At 48.9% G+C, this 20790-nt stretch overlaps 1 protein-coding gene across 1 annotated transcript in view; it reads right to left on the reverse strand.

The window, feature by feature from the left end:
• Positions 1–6834: 6834 nt before the first annotated feature.
• Fbxo42 (F-box protein 42) overlaps positions 6835–20790 on the reverse strand; it is a 57327-nt gene continuing 43371 nt past the window's right edge. The window contains exons 5-10 of the mRNA XM_040757514.1: positions 17481–17634; positions 16138–16248; positions 13417–13513; positions 12902–12958; positions 12113–12229; positions 6835–11692 (exon numbers count right to left, since the gene is read on the reverse strand). Coding sequence (XP_040613448.1) covers positions 10577–11692; positions 12113–12229; positions 12902–12958; positions 13417–13513; positions 16138–16248; positions 17481–17634 — 1652 coding nt within the window. The 3' untranslated portion in view covers positions 6835–10576. The remainder of the gene's footprint in view (positions 11693–12112; positions 12230–12901; positions 12959–13416; positions 13514–16137; positions 16249–17480; positions 17635–20790) is intronic.

Here is a 20790-nt window from a genome sequence, read left to right on the forward strand (position 1 = left end):
AGATCTGAATTGTCTTTGGGCTTCTAGACTGCACAGCCAGCCTTGCCCAGGCCTGGTTTGTGGGGGGGGGCACAATGAGGGGTGAGAAAACTTGGCAGAGTGAACTGGTGTTAATCTGGGGGGCCTGGTGAGCTGTCAAGCCCTCGTGGGGACAGACAGGGAGGTCGGTGGATAGAGGAGCTGGTGGCCAGAGGGTCAGGAGTTTAGTTTTCACTGCTTGCCTGAACTCAGGAAAGGACACTTGATGGCCCAGCTTCATCTGGGAGCCTTTTCTGGAACTCGCTCTGTAGACCAGGCTGGCATCGAACTCACATACATCTGCCTGCCTCCGCCTCCCAAGTGCTGGGATTAAAGGTGTGCGCCACCACTTCCCGGCACCCTGGATGAAATTGTAGAAAGCCAATTCTAACTGTGGAAACACAGGTTGTGCCCTGAGTCATTCTTAAGGTATGCTTTCTGAGTGCGGTGGTTTGAATAAAGCTAATTGTTTGAAGATTTGGTTCATAGTCCGTCGTGGAAAAGATGGCCTGCTCTTGCTAGGCAGAGGAGCACTGTGATTGGTCATTATTGACTTACAGGTGTCAGCTTGAATTCTGGGTGGAGTCTGCTTCATTCTTCAGAGCTCAGAAGCCAGCAGTCTCCCAGCCCTTGGGAAATGAGGTTGAACTACCCTTCCAAGAGTCTGTTTTTCAAGTAAGTAGTACCCTGGGACTTCCTCTCTCCCAATCGCTGCCAGTACCTCTATATTGAGTGTGGCTTTTACTCTGTGTCCTTGTTTTTTTTTTTTTCCTCATTCTGCTTTGAGTTTATTTTCTTGCTCATGTTTAACTGAACTGCCTCCAAGTGATTTTTTTTTCCTAACAAGGTTGCTTCACATGCCAATTCCAGGTCCCTCTCCCTTTCCCTCCCCTCCTCCCACGACCTCCCACCAACCCCCCAATACCCTCTCATTTCCCCAGGGAGGGTAGGCTCTCCATGGGGGTGTCCATAGTCTGTCATTTCATCCATGGCAGGGCCTAGACCCTCCCCCAATAGTCCAGGGTGAGAGTGCATCTCTCATTGTTGGATGGGAGCCCAAAGTCCATTTGTATACCCGGGATAACTACTGATTGTGTCCTTGTTTTTTATTGTCATCATTGCTATTTAATAAGCTTTTTTTCTTTTTGGTTTTTACGAGACAGGGTTTCTCTGTATTGTTTTCGAGGCTGTGGGTCCGGCCTGGCCTCGAACTTACAGAGATCTGCCTGCCTCTGCCTCCCTCGTGCTGGGATTAAAGGCGTGTGCCACCAACGCCTGGCCACCTCCTGTGTTTTTTAACCACTCAGTTTTCATTGCCTTTGCCCCCAGCTTCAGCAAGTTGCTTCTCTCACTCCTTCCCTGCCCCTCTCTCTAATTTATTATGTGTACAGTGTTTGTTAGCATTCAGGCATCTGTGCTGGCCTATCCTTGGGGTTCTGACAGGATACACCCTCAGCTGCAGCCACTAAGAGCACCACCTGTGCATATCCACTATGTTCCCTTTTAAAAGGGCCCTGCCCACCTTCCATCCCTCTCTCTCCCTCTCTGTCTGTTGCTCTCTCTCTTCCTCTCCCTCTCCCCTTTCCTCTCTCTCTCCTTCTTTCCTCTCTCCTGCTGCTGCTGTCTCTGGAGACTGGTCTCCCCCTTCCCTTTCCCATTTTAGGATCCCTTTCCCTAATAAAAAACCCCTTTGCTTGAACCCTGCCCCACGGTGTCTTTCTCTCACACGAAACTAAATTACAACAGTGTTCTGCCTGCGAGTCTGCCTGAAGGCCAAAAGAGGGCACCAGATCTCATTATAGATGGTTGTGAGCCACCATGAGAACTGAACCCAGGACCTCTGGAAGAGCAGTCAGTGCTCTTAACGTCTGAACCATCTCTCCAGTCCAGTAGTTTCTTTTCTTTTTTCTTGGTTTTTACGAGACAGACAGGGTTTCTCTGTATTGTTTTGGAGGCTGTCGGTCCAGCCCGGCCTCGAACTCACAGAGATCCGCCTGCCTCTGCCTCCCGAGTGCTGGGATTAAAGGCGTGCACCACCACCTCCTGGCTTTTTTTTTTCCCACTAGTTTCTTAAAAGCAGGTGAACCATCTCATTAAGGGTCCTTTCAATGTAGAGCCCTGTGGTTCATTTACTCCCTTCTTCAGTTTGACCCCCACACATATTTATTGAGCACCTGTGCACACAGGCAGCATGGGCACAGGAGTCCTCAGGGCAGGTACACTTTAACCAGTCAGAGTAGACGGGAGGTCTAGGTGGGCATGCTCACAGGGGCCTAAGCTGGGGTGAGGTGAAGTTGAAAGCAAGAATTGGACAGCCCTGCCTGCGTGTTGCGAGGGTGAGGCAGCTAGGGACAGCCTCAGGTCTTCTGCTGGCCCCTCGGTGCCCCTGGAGTAGCAGGCACCCTGCTTCCTGTGACTGAGGTGTGTTGTAAATATGCAGGTCTTCATCAGCTCTTAGATGGATTGCGTGCTTGGCCTCCCTCCTACATGGCCCACCAGTCTCCTCCAGGCCACTGTCTAAACTCAAAGTACGGTTAGCCCAGTTGAGGGTGCTGGCCTGACATCATGTCGTCTCTCCAGCCACTGATGGAGAGTGGTTTCCCTGAGCGGGAGAGGACGGGCAGACCAGACAGAGTACCAGAGAAAGAGCTCCTGAAGGAGGGCCCAGTGGGCACTCTCTGGAGGTGACCACAGACAGTGGGGTGTAGCATGGAGTGATCTGGCCAGACACAGATCTGGTCATATAGACAGACACAGCAAGAGCCTGGATGCCACCCAGCCATAACAGCGACAAGATTGGGCTGAGAAAACCCTCAGAGAGGCTGAGAAGTGGCAGGTGCTCATAGGAGAGCCAGGGACCCAGGCCCAGGCAGCTGAAAACAGAGGGGGCCACACTTGACACCCTCAGCCTGGGGTCATGTGACTCCTGTGCAGAGTGGTTCCTCACTGCATCTCGAATACTCCACTCCCTCACCGTGGCCTGTCGGCCCACCAGCCACCCTCCCCTCACTCAGAATGCTAGCCACACTGCCTTTTCCTCCTCCACGCCACCTCAGGGCCTTTGTCCCTGATGTCCCACTTACGTGACATGCTCTTCCTTCCAGACCTTCCTTCCCAGACCAGCTTCTCCAGCCAGCTCTCAGCTGAAACCTGTCTCTCCCGAGGCCTCCTGGGAGCAGTTAGGCTACATAGCTACACTGCTGCCAAGCAGGTGACCTGAGTTTGATCCCTCAGGCCCACATGGTGGAAGGGGAAACTCCTGTGACTCAGGATGATGGAGGGAACCAACTCCCACAAATTATCTTTTGACAGTGGCACATGCTCATCTATGAAGGTATAGACATATACACTGACATATATATATATATACATATATATAACAATATATATACTGCTTTATAGTTTGTCAGAAGGGGGCTGGGGAGATGGGTCAGAGGTTAAGAGCACTGGCTGCTCTTCCAGAGGTCCTGAGTTTAATTCCCAGCAACCATATGATGGCTCACAATCATCTATAATGGGATCTGATGCCCTCTTCTGGCCTGCAGTTATATATGCAGGCAGAACACTGCATACATAATAAATAAATAAATAAATCTTTTTTTAAAAAGTGGTTAAGATGAACCTCATTAAAAAAAGGTCTATCGCCGGGCGTTGGTGGCACACGCCTTTAATCCCAGCACTCGGGAGGCAGAGGCAGGTGGATCTCTGTGAGTTCGAGGCCACCCTGGTCTACAGAGCGAGTTCCAGGACAGCCTCCAAAGCCACAGAGAAACCCTGTCTCGAAAAAAACCAAAAAAAAAAAAAGGTCTATCAGAGGGTTGGGTCCCAGCACCTACATCCAGGGGTTCACAAATGCCTGTAACTCCATCTCCAGGGAATCTGTCACCCCTTTTAGCCTCTACACACACACACCACACCACACCCACACCCACACGGCACACAGGTGGTGGGGGGAGTGGGAGATCAGAATAAAATAGTCTGTTTGTTTGAGACAGGGTTTCTCTGTGAAGCCCTAGCTGTCCTGGAATTCACTTTGCAGCCCAGGCTGGCCTAGAACTCAGAGATCCACCTGCCTCTGCCTCCCCAGTGCTAGGATTAAAGGAGTGAGTCACCACTGCCCAACCTCCTGTCTCATTTTAATTCATTCCTGAATCAGTCATTTAAATTCAGTTATTTCCAGGTAAACACTAGTTTGCCCCCCCCCCCGTGTGTGTGTGTTGAGACAGGGTCTCCCTATATAGCCCTGGCTGTCCTGGAACTCAGTCTGTAAACCAGGCTGGTCTGGAACTCAGTGATCTACCTGCCTCTCTCTCAAGTACCCAGCCTCTTTCCCCCAGCCTGATCTCCCACTCCTCCGTGTGTGTGTGTGTGTGTGTGTGTGTGTGTGTGTGTGTGTGTGTGTGTGTGTGTCTATAGAGGCTAAAAGGGGGTGACAGATTCACTGGAGATGGAGTTACACTGAGTAAGCTTCAGTGTTGGAAGCTTACTCAAATGCCAGAGAAGTATTGTGGGGAGGGTCACCCACTCAGAGGCCGTCTCTCAACGAGTTTGCTCCAGGGAGAACTCTGCACTGAGCCATTCGTTTGGTGCTGGTCTCCTCCTATCAGGATTCAGGTTGTGACCTTTCTCTGCCACCTCCAGGAGGATGAACTCAGCCATCACATTGTCACAGAACAGTCTGCCAATAGTAACAGCTATTACTAGCCTAATCAGAGTATCTGTGACTATGGAAGAGACCCCCCCCAAAGATCAGGCCCTGCTGACAGTCCCTCACAGGAAGGGTGAGGAGGGATGTTAGACCTTCACTCCTAATGACTCCCTCCTGGTCCCCCACCCAGTTGTATGTAATTGTGCCTCGACTACATGTGGTCTCAAGAAGTAGAGTATATAGGAGAAAAGTTAACTAAAGGGTGGATGTCCTTTCCAGTTTGGGGGAGGTCATTACTCATGCTGGGGTGGGACTTTTCAGTGTAGCCGCTGTTTGGGGGGTCACCCATGCTCCGGCAAAGAACCCCACCGTTGTTCACTAAGCTGGGATAGGGTGGGATGGTTCCTTTGATCTATTGCCTACTGTTGAGGTGAAGAAACATTTGTGCTGGGCGTTGGTGGTGCACGCCTTTAATCCCAGCACTCCGGAGGCAGAGGCAGGCGGATCTCTGTGAGTTCCAGACCAGCCTGGTCTACAGAGCCAGTTCCAGGACAGCCTCCAAAACAATACAGAGAAACCCTGTCTCGAAAAACTAAACAAAACTAAAGCAAACCAGGTCAGTGCCACCCTTTCCACAATCACAGCTCATGCCTTCCTGCCAAGTGTTTGCAGCAGCCCTTCTCTCCTGCAAGGGGTGGACAGGTGAGGTCCCTGGTTGGGGGAGAATATGTTAGGATTTCCAGGTCCTAAGACACCAGCTTGGCTTTGGGTATACTGACAGTATCTGCAGCCCAGAGCCCAGCTTCAGAGAGATACCAAGTTTCCCACAGCTGGAGGCTGGGGCAGAGAACACTTGGGTGGGCTGTGCTGGGCCTCCAAGGGTTAGTCTGGGGGTGGCACTCTGAAGATGATCAGGTTAATCAGGGAGGGCCAGCCAGGGTTCTCAAAGTGGAACAATGGGCAAGCCATCTTGTCTCTTTCCCTACTGCTTTGAACAGAGCACAGGCAGGTGCACGCAAAGCCTTTCCTAGGGCTCCTCCAAGTGGTCATTGGGGGAATCACAGCTATTCAAAATTTGGCAGGCGGATCTCTGTAAGTTTGAGGCCAGCCTGGTCTACAAAGCTACATAGACAAACCCTGTCTTGAAAAACCAACCAACCAACAAACTAATAAGCTTAAGCCTTGCCTGGTTCCAGCTAAATTGCTAGAGGGTGGTTTCCCAACATTGTTGCTTTACTGACAAAGCTTGAGGTTCAGTGAGAAATCTTGCCCCAGCTCATCTCTGGTTCCAAGTTTATCTTGGTTAAAAGCCTGTACTATAACCTCTAACTTCTAAGTCCCTCTGAGTAGTCTCATTCCTGACCTGATGTATAAACTGGCTGTCACCTTCTCCCCCAGCAGCTCAGTCTCCGCTTAAACACTCCCAGCAATGGTGAAATCACCCCTCACACCCATGCCCTGGCAATACTGTAGAAGGGCAAATACAGGTCAGAGATTTTGTCCTACGGGGTGGAGGGAGAAGCAAGGGAAGCCAGGCCAGCCTGCTAGGTTTGGAGGCGGTGCCCCGATCTTGTCAGACCCACGGGTGTTCCTGATCCACTGCTTTTAGGGACCTTTCTCAGGTTTGCAAAGATAAAGACATAGGCTGGGCTGGTGAATCTGCATTGTCATTGGTCATTTACACTCAAATGAGTGAGGCCACCCTGGCTGTGGAGTACTGTGCTGGGCCTGCAGGGGGTGACAATTTACCACATGCCAGGCACAATGCTGGTGTACTTCATCTACTACACCCGCAGTGCACTGTCCTGATCCCACAGGGTGGAAACAATTACCCCGCAGCTATTAAGACCCGCACCCCAGGGTAAAGAAGTAAACGGGCATTGGCTGTGCTGCCTCGAGACCCCCACGGTCAGGCCCACCTCTGCTTAGGTCACTGGTGATGCAAAGGCTATCCTGCTGCTCTGCATAACACCCACTTCCCTTGGGTCTCCGTCGCAGGGTGAGACTGCAGATCTGCAATGCCAAGGCCTTCAGGCACAGTGAGGACAGGGACACATTCCCTCTCAGCAAACACAACCTTCCACCACTTTGTCCCCCACCCGCAACTGCCCTCCACCCCAGGGACTTGTTTCCATTTCTTTTCTGTACTAATAAAACAGTCAAGACAATTCAGTCCATTTTTGTTTTATTTGTTAAACTGCTAAAAAGTCATCAGGGGAAAACATTAACAAAAATGAAATTGACAGATTTAAATATCCATGGGTTCCATTTTCATTCCTACACTGTGATGTGCCTATCATGACTATCAGGGTGAGCCCCCTGGCACCCCTGAGTTGTATGGGAAACATCACTCGCAGCACCAGCTTCGCCAGGGCACTGTGGGTGCGCACTGACATGAGCCCTGGTTGGTAGGAGGGGGCAGATCGAGCAGAGCGAGCACAGTGGAGCCAGAGAGGCTGGCTTTCATTCACAAGGACGGGAGGCGGTGAGGCCACCTACTGGTGACAGCAGAGCATGCCTTATGCAGTACCGGAGGCCAGGCTTCCTTGCCCTGACCCTACAATCCTCTCCACCGTCTTATGCACTGGTGGGACTACAGGTAACATAAAGCAGAGTACATCACCATGCTGGGGTCACCACGAGGACAAGGACAGACAGACGGACAGACCAAGCAGGTGATTCACCTTAAAGGGGAAGGGAAAAGCAAAGCAGAATGAACCCAGAAAGACATGGTAAAGGAAGGGAGGACCCCCAGCGGCTTTCTGTCCTTCAAAGTTGAGCCTTCCCGCAACTGTGTCCTCCTTGCCTCCTCTGTATTTTAAGGAGTTCCAAGGCTGTTGTTCCACAGTTGGTGGCTTCAGTCCTTGCTATAGCTCAAACAGTAAAATCAATCAACCCATAGAGGGCTGGGAGGAGAGCAAGCCCCAGCATTAAACAAAACTGACATTTGTTTCTATACCTTGTTGGTGCTCCCAAATGTGGGGGGAGGTGGGGTTGCGGCGTGCTCACCCCAAGCAGGGAAGAAAGGCAGAAACAGGAATGACAATGAATGAATGCTCTCTGCTGCATGGGTGTGGGATGACGAACAGGAAGTTCTGTGCAGGAGCAGAGCAGCGCCCAGAACTCTCACACGAGCGAGGCCAGCCAAATGACTGAAGTTAATATGACCGAGGGCTCTCAAAGGCACACTTGCAGGAATGGAAAGGGTTAAAGCTTCAAGTAGAAACAAGATGTATTTTAAATACTTAAATACTGATAAATATTAGCTTTAGGTGCTCCTGAGGGTTCCAACAAAATGTTTTGTCTCATGTCTCTCAGTGAATTTTATTAAGACAAAATTGGTATCGTGTCAAAAAAAAAAAAAGGAGTTGTAGTTAAATCTGAACTGACGGTGTTGTGGGAATGCTGACCTCTGCAGAGACACCGGAAGTCCTGTCACACAGTCTCCCGGGGCTGAGGAGCCCACCAGCTTCACTGTGAGTCCCTTCTTTCCCACAGCACACCCACAGTGCTCAGGACCACCAAGTCCGACACTGCTGGCTGCACACAAGGCTCCTGTTTCCTCTGGAGGACTGCAGACACCTGGCTCAGCAACGCGGGCAGCCCCAGAGGTCGAGTTCAGAGGAACCCGTTGCTTTCTAAGAGGTTAAGGTTTCTGTCGTCTGCCTACTTGGGAAAAGTAGGAGAATCAGCAGTTGACAGCCTGCTTAGGAAGGCCACAGGGGGAAAGAAAGACTACAAAGTGGAGACCCTGAACTTCAGGTGTCTGAATACTTGATGCGCAAGCAGAAACCAAGCCCCAGAGACACCGTCCACACGCAAACACCACAGCCAGGCTTCAGCAACGCCAGGCTGCTCATCTGCTGACCTTGCCTCTGAAGTCAGGCCTCACAGGGTCAAACAGTGCCGGCCAAAGGACTGGCAGGAGCAACAGGGCAGGGAGCTGGCGTGGTGGGACACGCAGGAAGTAGGCACAGGGGTGTTCCCTTGGGAGCAGCTCCAGAGCACCTTCCTCCCCTCGAGAGCTGGCCCTTCCCGGGGCTCCCAGGGGGACTTTCCTGCCAAGACCACCAGAGCAAAGCTAATGGCTAAGGGAAGACTGAGCATGAGCAGGAGACACACACGTCAGACAGGTGGAGTGCTGGCTGTGAGCCAGGACCAGGGCCAGCAGCAGTGAGCTTGTGCCTGGGAGACGCTGACAAGAAAAAGGGAGAGTGGGGCTGCGAAACACATCTCTGTTGTTTCAATTTCCGTTTTAAAGGCAAAATGAAAATCCTTTACCAATATCCACGGTTGCATGGCCATTTAAAATATCTTCTTTTGATGTCTCCTATGTCCAGAAAGACTAGCAATTTCTGGCGTCCTCTGAATAAAATAAACCCTCTCCTGGGTGGCTGTACTTTATCTAGGAAATGAAGTCAAAGTATGAATCAACGTCCTGTTTGGGGGCACAAGAACAAGACAGCATGAAGGATGGAGCTGCTCCCAGGTCAACATGTATCTCCAAGGTCAAGGACATGATTCTCAAACCAGTCACTTGTCAACAGCACAGCAGGTGTGTCACAAGTGAGGAGACCCTTTCTAGAAGGAACTGTTCCCAGATTCCCTTTTAAGATCAACTCCTACATTCTACTAATAAGAATGGGCGTGCCCAGTGTCACGTGGAGATAAAAGACAGACACAGACAAAAAGATAGCTTTTGGGCTGGGCCTGGTGTCACGTACCTTTCCTCCCAGCACTTGGAGGCAGAGGCAGGAGGATCTCTGTGAGCTACAGTGAGACCCTGCTGGGGGAGGGGATGGAAGGAGAGGTGACTTTTGAGATTTATTTTTTAATGATTCTGACATCTTAATTTTACTTTGTTTTGTTGAGACAGGGTCTCATCCTATAACCCAGGCTAGCCCCAAACCTGAAATCATCCTGCCTCTGCCCCGAGTGCTAGGGTCACAGGTGTGCACCCCCACACCGCACTGGCTACTAGTTCCGGTGATGCAGGAAGGCTCAAAAGCATCTGGTTTCTTTAGGCAGAGAAGCAGAAGCAACAGAAGTTCAGATGCTTTTTAAAAAGGCCAAATGCCCCAAACAAAACAAAAAGTAAAATAAAACACCTCCCAACTAAAGCAAACCACCAAAGGGCATGGGAGCAGCCTGCAGACAGAAAAGAGGCTTTTGAGGACCCAATTCTAAAAAAAAAAACAGTATGTTTTTTGGCAACTTGCAATCAAACACGATTGTCAGAAAAATCCCATAATCAGACACGGCATGTTTGCTGAGACATGTAGGGGAAACTCAAAAGACCAATGGAGAGGAAAGAGGCAGAGGGATGGTGGCTCTATAAACATTGTTTCACCATGACTCCAGCGTTGGGGGAACAGTGTTTCTTGTTGGGTAACTTCTCTAGATCACAGAAGGGACCAGACACAGAATGCTTCTGCAGAGCTGTCACAGGTCCTCTGTGGTTCAAACTGTTTTCTGTAAGTGACTCTGACCCTGCAGCGTGGTGTCTTGAAGCCTTTTCCTTTGTGTCCCGTCTGAGAAGGCCACAGAAAGATTCGGGGAGCTCTTCAGCTTGTTTCTTGTTAGTTAGTCTGTCCCTAACTTCCTGGTCTGGTTACCAGCAGAGTAGAAAATGCCAGCACAGCCTCCGCTAAGACAGCAACAGCTGATCTGAACCAGGACGGAGACCTCACCTTTATTTGTAAACAGAGTTGGCTATATAATATATCTGTATATATTTATATATAATCTTTTCCTTAATGGAGATTTGATCCCAGCCTGGAATGAGTTAGGCATGGAATTGGAGTTTTGGTTTGTGGGAGTCGTGTTGTTTTCCCAAATCTCGGTCCAAATGCTTGTACATTGGAAAATTCCAAATGAAAAGCCACAGAAAGGGAAAGGACTTTGAACACATTATCTCTTTGCTCGCACAAAGTACAAGGCGTTTGTTTTTGGATAGTACTTCACATTCTGCTTCTTGTCCATGAGCCCTCCAAATATGATCAGCTCTCCTCGGCCCTGCACCACTGTGTGCAGGCTGGTTTCAGGAGGTCCCACCACAGAGCTGCTAGTGAATACTTTCCATTTGACCCGGCCTTTCTCCTTGGTGTCTTTAATGTCCAGCACATACATCTGCATGGGCTTGCAGTTCATACTCTGGTACAGGGGTTTGCCAACATTGAGGGACTGCGGAGGGTGGTGGCCCAGGCGGCGAGCAATTGGGGGTAAGGAATGACCATCTCCTTGGGCTGGTCCTGGGCGGGGGATGGGTACAGTTTCTCCACTGCTCAGGTTCTGACTCCCTGGGGAGCTTGGAGAAGACCCAAGAGGAGGGCTTAGAGCGGCCGAGGCTGAGGGGCCTTTGGATGACATCGCTTTGATGGCTTCCAAACTCCGACGCAGGGCACTGGGGGATACAGCCCCTGCAAGGGCACTGGCCACATGTGGTGGTGTATGAACACCATTGGTCTGTTCTGGAGGGTGTCTCACACTCCCTGCAACTGTCCTGTTGTCTGTACCATCCATGTGACTGCTACTAGAAGCAGACTTCAGGTCCCAATTCAGGTCAATGGAGCTTAGCCTCAGGTCCTTCTGGTCTGGGAGAGACCCTCTGCGGGGGGCTAGGGAAAGTCCCATTTTTAGGTCATACCCTTCGGAGGCAGACGGGGTGCTTGGAGACACCACCTGCACAGGGCTGTCTAAGGAAGCGCCCCCAGCAGCTGCAGCTCCTGGAGACAAGGTTCCACCATTGAGGACGGGGGAGCCATCTCCTCTGGCTGGGGAGAGGCTCCCTTCCCGGGAACCTGAGGGAGTCTGCCTTTGAGCCCTGGGCCTCAGTGTTCCCCAGCGGCCATTAACACAAGGAGCTTCATCCATACTTGTCCCAGGAGACTGGGAGCGGTACTCTCGGGTCTCAGGGACCAGGGCTGGAGGAGCAGCGCTGATAGGTGACGGGCGAGAGTTCAAACTGGGGCTGAGTGGTGCTCTCCCACTAGGAGCCTGGCTGAAGACCACCACACACTGTCCCACCTGGAAGACAAAGGACTTGTGCTCACAGCCTTGCCTACAGTCTGACCTTTCTCTAACTATCAAGCTAGCACGGCCACTGGGAATGGTCAGGGGTTTGCAGGCCTGAGCTGGGGAGATGGAAATGAACAGAGGCACTGACAAGAATGACTGCTGCTACTGCATGAGCTGCCATCACCAGCCACAGCTGTGGAAGAGTGGCATCTGTTGGAGGGGCCTGGGGAACATTCTTGAGACAAATGGACCCTTAAGGCTACAAGTAAAACAATGTGCACCTATGTCCTCCTACCAAGCAGCTCATGGATGTGGAAAATACCAAAAGAGCACATCGTACCAAACTGTTTTCTACTTCTCTAAGCTTCACTAATTAATTCCTTTTTCCAGTTTAGGGCGTTTCCTGCTGGCTGCTTATTCCCTGCTTACCCGGCAGGCTGGGTGACACCACAGTTCTGGGGCACCATGGTCTTCGTTTTCTACCTTGAGGGGCTGCCAGGTCCAGGGACCCGGGTGCATGTGCAGCAGCCAGGCATCTTTGAACAGCTGCAAGAGAAGGCCCAATGACAGAATTCAGGGTTGGTACATGCACTAACACACACACAACTGTTGCACATTTATTTATTTGTTTGTTTGTTTACTGATTGTGCTGCCTGGTTTAAAGTGTGTGGGCTTTGCAGGGCAGATACCCTTAGTCCCCAGCTATTCACATGGTCACTGACTATCCTGTGACCACACACCAACTGCAGCTTGTGTGTGTGTGGGGGGGGGAGAGGGAGAGGGAGAGAGAGAGAGAGAGAGAGAGAGAGAGAGAGAGAGAGAGAGAGAGAGAGAGAGAGAGAGAGAGAGAACACGTATCTATTAACTTTCTCAGTCTACATGTCTACATTCTTAAGTAAATTCCATGTGGATTTCTATTACCCACCTGTTTCCTACTCACGGCCCCCTTTACTGGCAAACCTTATAGCTTACAGAGGAAACAGAGCTAGAAAGAATGGAGGGACGAATGTTTAAGAGACCAATGTTTCTGATTAAAAGTACCTCTCACTCCACTCCCCCTCCCCAAAAAAGAACAGAGAAAGGGGCGGACAATACAAAAGTATATGGGCGTCCTCTGAGTCAGCATATCCAAAGAAGACTGCCTTACTAAACAATCAGGACAAGCATGTTCCAGGACCTAGTAGTGTAGTCGAGGCAGAGTGTCACTGCAATACTCACAGCATTGGGACCACCACAACCGCCAAGGATTAGGATAGTTGCATCATCTATAACAATCTGGGAAGATGAAGAAATTTAAATAAACCTACAAAGACACAGGCATCTGACTCATGATTCAGTGACATACACGAGGCAGGCTCCTCTCCCAAGTGAGTGCTCCAACTGCCCACACTACCCAACCCACATCAAGTCTAGCCCTTTGAACAGATGACCCTTGAACAGTATATTCTAACTTTAAAAAAACGAACACAACAGTGTTAACCACAGAAAATGAAGAATTCGCTTAAGAAACAAAACCCCCATTAAGGCCACTCCCTATAAGCAATACACCAATAGAAGCCGAGAACAAGCAGCCCAAAAAAACAAAACAAAAAACCCTAAAAACAAAAAACAAACAAACAAACAAAAAAAAAAAAACAGAAACAGAAATTCTCTTTGGCTTATTGTACAGGGCACCTCACCTCACTCCCATAAAGATACTACAGTGCTTGCTCAATAGTTAAACTCTTTAGCACCTGAGACTGGCCACCTCGGGGATGAGGACTGGGACCAGAGATGTTCGGCTTGGACCACGCCCACTGCTCCAGGTCAAGGACCCAGACTTCATTGCTCCTGTGAGACAAGAACACAGTCATAAGCAAATTGGGAGATCCAGGGAGCAAAGTGGTGGCTGGGAGTTTCTGGTGCCTGTGCCCAGCAGGGAAACTTACACCACTTTCATACACACAGCCTGTCTGGGCTGGAGGCTTCAGAGGTGCTTTCTTCAGAGTCCAGGGGCTTCAGAAGAAAAAAGACCAAGGCTGAACCCTAGTTTTGCAGCTTAAACAAGAAACTATTTTCTTTTTGTTTTTTTGTTTGTTTTGGTTTTTTCGAGACAGGGTTTCTCTGTGGCTTTGGAGGCTGTCCTGGAACTCGCTTGGTAGTCCAGGCTGGTCTCGAACTCACAGAGATCCGCCTGCCTCTGCCTCCTGAGTGCTGGGATTAAAGGCATGCGCCACCAACGCCCGGCCGAAACTTTATTTTCTTTACCTTTGGTGTTCTTTCCTATGAAACAGAAACACTGCTGATTTTTCAGAAACTTGCACATGCCAGGAGTGGTGATGTACACCTTTAATCCTAGCAGGGGGCTGTGGAGGCCAGAGGCCAGAGTTCAAGGCCCGCCTGATCTACAAAGTAAGTTCCAGGACAGCCAGGAATATACAGAGAAACCCTGTCTTGAAAAGAGAAAGGGAGGGAGGGAGAGGGAGGAAGGGAGAAACACATTTGCATTATAAAGGCGTCAGCACACACTTAGCACTGAACCATCCAGACACCTTTCACCCTTTCATAAGATCTCAGCTGAGTTGAGTGTGCAGCCATGAATTGGACCCAAAGTACCTGGTCAAGTGACCATCTTCCAAAAACAAAAGCCACAAGAAGACAAAAATTGGTTCTGAAGGTATCTATCACTGTGCAGAAGCTAAAACAAAAACTCCACTGATCAAGGTAACAGAGTTATTTCACAGCAGTTCATAAAAGCTTCCAGGTTTTTGTTGTTTTTGTTTTGAGACAAGGTTTCTCTGTGTGACAGTCCTGGCTGTCCTAGAACTCATTCTATAGATCAGGCTGGCCTGGAACTCACAGAGATCCACCTGCCCCTGCCCTCCAAGTGCTGGGATTAAAGGCAGGCACCACAGCCACTGCCACCGCCCAGCTCAAAAGCTTCAGTTTTATCTTTTATCAGCAACCAACTGCTACATCCAACTCAAAAAGGTAGCAGTGCTGGGCGTGGTGCACACACCTCTGATGCCCAGGCAAAAGCAGACAGATCACAGTGAGTTCAAGGTTAGCCTGGCCTATATAAATTCCGGGCCAGTCAGAGAGACCCTGTCTCAAAACACCAACTCCCCTTGCCAAAGGAAAGGACAGACCCCCACTGCAATCCTAGCACTCATGAGGCCAAGGATTACATGAATTCAAGGTCATACAGAGCAAGACTAAGGGAGGGAAGGAGGGAGGGAGGGAGGGAGGGAGGGAGGGAGGGAGGGAGGGAGGGAGGGAAGGACTGGCTGGCGGTCTCTAGTTCAGTTAGCTCTTCCTAAGGTCTTCTAGTAACACACAATGATACAAAGTAAGTACTCCCAAACTTAAATCCTAAATCCTCTCATCTGGAGGGCAGTTTTTCTTCTCTTTTGTTTTGTTTTCTTTTTTAAGACAGATTCTCATATAGCCCAGGTTGGCCTCAAATGTGCTACATAGTCTAGGATAACCCTGAACTCTTCCATAACTTTTTTTGTAGACTAGGCTGGTCTCTTTTTATAATTTATTACTTTTATTTTATGTTCATTGGTGTTCTGCCTGAATGTATGTCTGTGTGAGGTGTCAGAAGCCCTGGAACTGGAGTTACAGACAGGTCTGAGCCACCATGTGGGTGCTGAGAATTGAACCGGGGTCCTTTGGAAGAGGACCACCAAGCCATCTCTCCAGCCCTCTATAATTATTTTAGAACAGAGCTGGTAAGTTCTGTCAGAGAGCAAGCCTGGGTTTGTTTTTCTGGTAACTCATCAACTCCCCATTTTATTCAGAGCACACAGCAAACTCCCGTGGTTCCTCTCACAGCAATAATGGGGATGGACTGTTGTTCTGGCTCTGGACCTCACAGGGCAGGAGTGACACGGAAGGCATGGTGGGGAGCAGCCTCCCTGACAGTTTCCTGTTTCTAACTCACTCTCCCAATCTCCTATCCCATCTGGAGAGTGCATGACTTTTACCCAACTTATTTATTTTATTTTATTTTATTTTGTTTATTGAGACAGGGTTTCTCTGTGGCTTTGGAGGCTGTCCTGGAACTAGCTCTTGTAGACCAGGTTGGCCTGGAACTCACAGAGATCCACCTGCTTCTGCCTCCCAAGTGACTTTTACCCAACTTATAAATATACCTTTTTCCTTCTCCTGGAGGGTCTGAGCTGGGCAACAGAGTATCCTGCTTCTTGGAAGGTGACCTTCTATAGGCACAAGAACTTGATCCCATTGGATTAAACAGAAAGAAATTCCACTTAACCTTGACTTTATGGAGCAAAAATTTCAACCTATTGATTTGTGATGGAGAGACAGAAGAACTAAATGCTGGGTGAAGTAGCTAACTAGGGTAAGGAGAACTATGTTCTGGGACATGGCTGTGCCTAGTTCACCTTTCTGGCCTGTTATGCCCAGATTTCTAGCTTTACATTAGTATGAACCAGATCAGAAATACTTACATTTGCCGGGATCCTAAAGAGCCACCAAAGACAATCATTTTATCACCTATCACACAGGAGGAATGGCCAGCCATGGGAGGAGGCCCATGCGTGGTGACGATGCAGTTCCACCTAATAGAAAGCAGGGGGAGGGAAGCCAAAGTAAGAACCATCTACTCCATTTTCGAAGTGTCAGGCACAAAGCCAAAGTGGCATCTACTAAGAAAGACAGCCTATCACCTTTCTACAGACACCTGACCCTCACACAGACATACATGGAGGCAAAACACAAATGCAAATAAAAAAGACAGACAGACAGACGTGGCATGGTGACACACGCCTTTAATCCCAGCACTCAGGAGGCAGAGGCAGGAGGACCTCTGTGACTTTGAGGTCAGCTTGGTCTACAGCACAAGTTCCAGTACAGCCAGAGTTATGTAGAGAAATCCTCCCTCAAAAAACCAGAAACATACAACAAGACAGACATGTCTGAGAAACACCATGTTTGGTCTGTGAATGAGGCAGAACACAGGGGTCCCTTGGTGCACACTGCTCCTGTACTCCTAGAGAGGAGCTGCTGAAACTGAGAGCTCCTTCTCCACCTGGCCTCCCCACTCTTCAGAGACAACTAGAGCTCTTCTGCTTGTCCTGGAAAGGGCACCGCAAAGCATCTCAACCCAGAAGCAAGCTCCTGGTGTGTGCGCACCCTCCGCCTGGATACAACTTCAGTTCCCATCAAATGCTTCAAGGGATTCTGTTGTTTCATCAATAATTTTAAAACATTTATTTTTATATTAATGTGTCTTAGTGAGTATATGCTGTTTTGTTTGTGTGTGTGTGGGGGGGGGGGGTGCCCAGAGTCCAGAAGAGGGTGCTGGATGCTCTGGAGCTAAGTATTGGGAAGTGTGCTCTGGTCTCCTCTCTCCATCCCCTCCAAGAGATTTTGGGGCAGCAAGATGGCTTGATGCGCAAAGGCACTTGCCACCAAGCCTGACAACCTGCGTTTGATCCCTAGGATTCACATGGTAAAAGGAGAGCCCCCCTATACATGTTTTTTGTTTTTGTTTTGTTTTGTTTTGGTTTGGTTTTTCGAGACAGGGTTTCTCTGAATTGTTTTGGAGGCTGTCCTGGAACTCGCTCTGTAGACCAGGCTGGCCTCGAACTCACAGATCCGCCTGCCTCTGCCTCCCGAGTGCTGGAATTAAAAGTGTACGCCACCAACGCCCAGCTCCCCCCATACATGTTATAGCATGCAAACACACATATGTGTGCGCGCATACACATAAACACACATACACAACAAAAATGTAATACAATGAAACCCATTTCTTCCAGATAGAGAATAGATTATCTTTGTGGCTTACCAATTTTTAGATGGTGAGTACGTGTGAATTTCATCAAAGAATCTCTCTGGTTGATGTAAGGGATAGGGACTTGGCCTTGTCCAGCCACCAAATAGCACTAGCAAGTCCTTATACACGACTAGAGTGGCTCCAGCTTTGGGGGAAGGATAGGACCCTAGGAAAAGGCAACAGCACCACAGTTAGGATTTAAAACATACAATTCATTAGGCTAGCCAGGTCATCTTTCCTTGGAAGGACAAGGAGGGAACCAGTGCCACACAGCAGAGGGGTGGGGGAGAGGCTGGGTTTTCAGGTCTGAGAGACTCATTACTGATTTTTGTCTGTTTTTGTTTTTCGAGACAGGGTTTCTCTGTACTGTTTTAGAAGCTGTCCTGGAACTAGCTCTTTTTTTTTGGGGGGGGTTTCGAGACAGGGTTTCTCTGTGGCTTTGGAGGCTGTCCTGGAACTCACTTTGTAGACCCGGCTGACCTCGAACTCACAGAGATCCGCCTGCCTCTGCCTCCCGAGTGCTGCAATTAAAGGCGTGCACCACCAACGCCTGGCCTGGAACTAGCTCTTGTAGATCAGGCTGACCTCAAACTCACAGAGATCCGCCTGCCTCTGCCTCCCTCCGGTGTGCTGGGATTAAAGGCATGCGCCACCAACGCCCGGCCCGACTCATTACTGATCTGAACATCTTCAGAACAGAGAAAGTTACTCAGCTTTCTTTGGAAGGTGGAGTGGGCTGGGTACCCATCTCGAAAGGTCCCAGCCTACTTTGGCTGAAGTTTACAGTGGTGCTGCAGTGACCTACAGTCAGTGGAAATCCTCCTTTGAAATTTCATCTTTTATAGGCTAGTGAGAATGCTGGGTAATGCAGTGAACCTCAAGCTCCCAGTCAGTCTCTTGGCCACAGGAATGGTGGGTACTGCATACCATTTTGTGCTGCTGGGCTGAGGTGTCTGGAGGGCCAGGTATATTATGTATACATCTCATGTATGATGGGTTTATTGGGCTATAATCCTATCATAAATCTCATGGAGTTTTAGACAGCTTGGGCTCCATGAAACCTGGAAGGAAGGAAGGAAGGAAGGAAGGAAGGAAGGAAGGAAGGAAGGAAGGAAGGAATTTAGCTCATGCTGGAATTACAAATATCTCACAGATTATCCAGGGGTCAGAAAGTACTGGAGTATCAAAAAAACTTTACTAGGCTAGAAATGGCTTAGCAGTTGAGTACTTGTTATGGAATATTAGTTTAAGATGTGTTATATTCATTTATGCTGTGGAATATTTGTTTAATGATGTAAAGACGTGTTGCAGTCTTTTATGTTGCATTTGTTTAACTCTGTGAAGCTGTGTTGCTTTGCCTGCCTAAAATATCTGATTGAGCTAATAAAGAGCTGAAAGGCCAATAGATAGGCAGGCCTGAGAAAAAGGCAGGGCCGGCGGACAAAAAAATAAATAGGAAGAGAAATCTAGGGAAGAGAGCAATCGAGGAGAGAAAAGGAGGAGAGGAAGACACCAGGGTCCAGCCACCCAGCCACATAGCCAGGAGAGGGAGGGAGGGAGGGAGGGAGAGGGAGGGAGAGGGAGGGAGAGGGAGAGAGAGAGAGAGAGAGAGAGAGAGAGAGAGAGAGAGAGAGAGAGAGAGAGAGAGAGAGAGAGAGAGAGAGAGAGAGGAGTAAAGAAAGGTAAAAAGCCCAAAGCCAAATTTTAAAGAGAAACAGGATAATTTAAGTTAGAAAAGCCGGCTAGAAACAAGTCAAGCTAAGGCCTAGCATTCATAAGTATGAATAAGTCCCCATGCATTTATTTGGGAGCTGGGCGGTGGGCCCCCAAGAGAAAAAAGAAAAACAAAACAAAACAGCTGCAAGCACTGGTTGCTCTTTCAGAGGATCAGGGTTCAATTACCAGAACCTGGCTGGCTGCTCACAGGATGTAACTAGTTCCAGGGGATCTGGTGCCCTCTTCTGGACTCTATAAGTATCCAGCACACTCACAATGCACAGATGCACATGCAGGCAGAATACTCAAGCACACAAATAAACTAAAAATTCATTTTTTTTGTTTGTTTATCAAGACAGGGTTTCTCTGTGTAGCCTTGGCTGTCCTGAAACTCACTCTGTAGACCTGGCTGGCCTTGAAGTCAGAGATCCACCCAGATCTGCCCCAACCGCCCTGCAATTATTTAAAAACTATTCCCTTTTCTATGTTAAGAAAGGGCCTCTTGTAGCCCAGGCTGGCCTCATATTTACTTTTTTATAGTTAAGTATGACACTGAACTTCTGATCTATTGTCTCAACCTTTTGACCTTACAGGTGTGAGTGACCATGGCTCTTTGTTCAGTGACTTATGCCTCCAGACTAGCATGTGGATTTGATCTGAGACCTGGAGAAACGGCTAACAGTCAAGTGTAGAAACTGAAACTTAACAGTGGGTCTCCCACACAATGGAACAAAAGTGCAATTTTCCTTTTTTTATTATCTATTTATTTGTAATTTTATGTGCATTGGTCTTTTGCTGTAGATCCCCTGGAACTGGAGTTAAGACAGTTGTGAGCTGTCAGGTGGGTGCTGGGAATTGAACTCAGGTCCTCCTGAAGAACAGTCAGTGCTCTTAACCACTGAGCCATCTCTCCAGCCCCCAAAAGTGCAATTGCAGTTTTTGTTTGTTTGTTGTTTTTCGAGACAGGGTTTCTCTGTGTAACAGCTCTGGCTGTCCTGGATTGTTTTATAGATCAGGCTGGCCTCCAACTCACAGAGATCTACCTGCCTTTGCCTCCTGGGTGCTGGAATTAAAGGCATGCACCACCACTGGCCAGTTATTTTTATTTACTTATTAAGATGTTAGTTATTTCTGTGCATGTGTGTGCTGGAATTAAAGGCGTGCGCCACCACTGGCCAGTTATTTTTATTTACTTATTAAGATGTTAGTTATTTCTGTGCATGTGTGTGCGTTCCCGTGAGTATGGGTGCCCTTGGTGACCAGAAGCATCAGCTCCCCTCGACCTAAGGTTGCAGGCCCTGCTGTCTGCCCATATGGATGCTGGGAACTAAAATACTGATCTGTCTCTCCAGCCCTCAAAATGCAGTCTTTAAAACAAATCTGGTAATCTGCATTAATAATCTCTAAAGCACATACACTGAATGAGGATTCTATTTTGACGTTAATAAGACCCCTGAGCAAATGAATTAATCAGTGCTGCATGGGTATTTTGTCTGGGAAGAGGGTCTTCAATTGATTATTTCTCGTAGTCTTTTTTTTTTTTCTGAGACAGGGTTTCTCTGTATTGTTTTGGAGCATATCCTGGAACTCGCTGGGTAGACCAGGC

The sequence above is a fragment of the Mesocricetus auratus genome, unplaced genomic scaffold, assembly GCF_017639785.1.
Source record: "Mesocricetus auratus isolate SY011 unplaced genomic scaffold, BCM_Maur_2.0 Super-Scaffold_100014, whole genome shotgun sequence".
NCBI classification, from domain to species: Eukaryota; Metazoa; Chordata; class Mammalia; order Rodentia; family Cricetidae; genus Mesocricetus; species Mesocricetus auratus.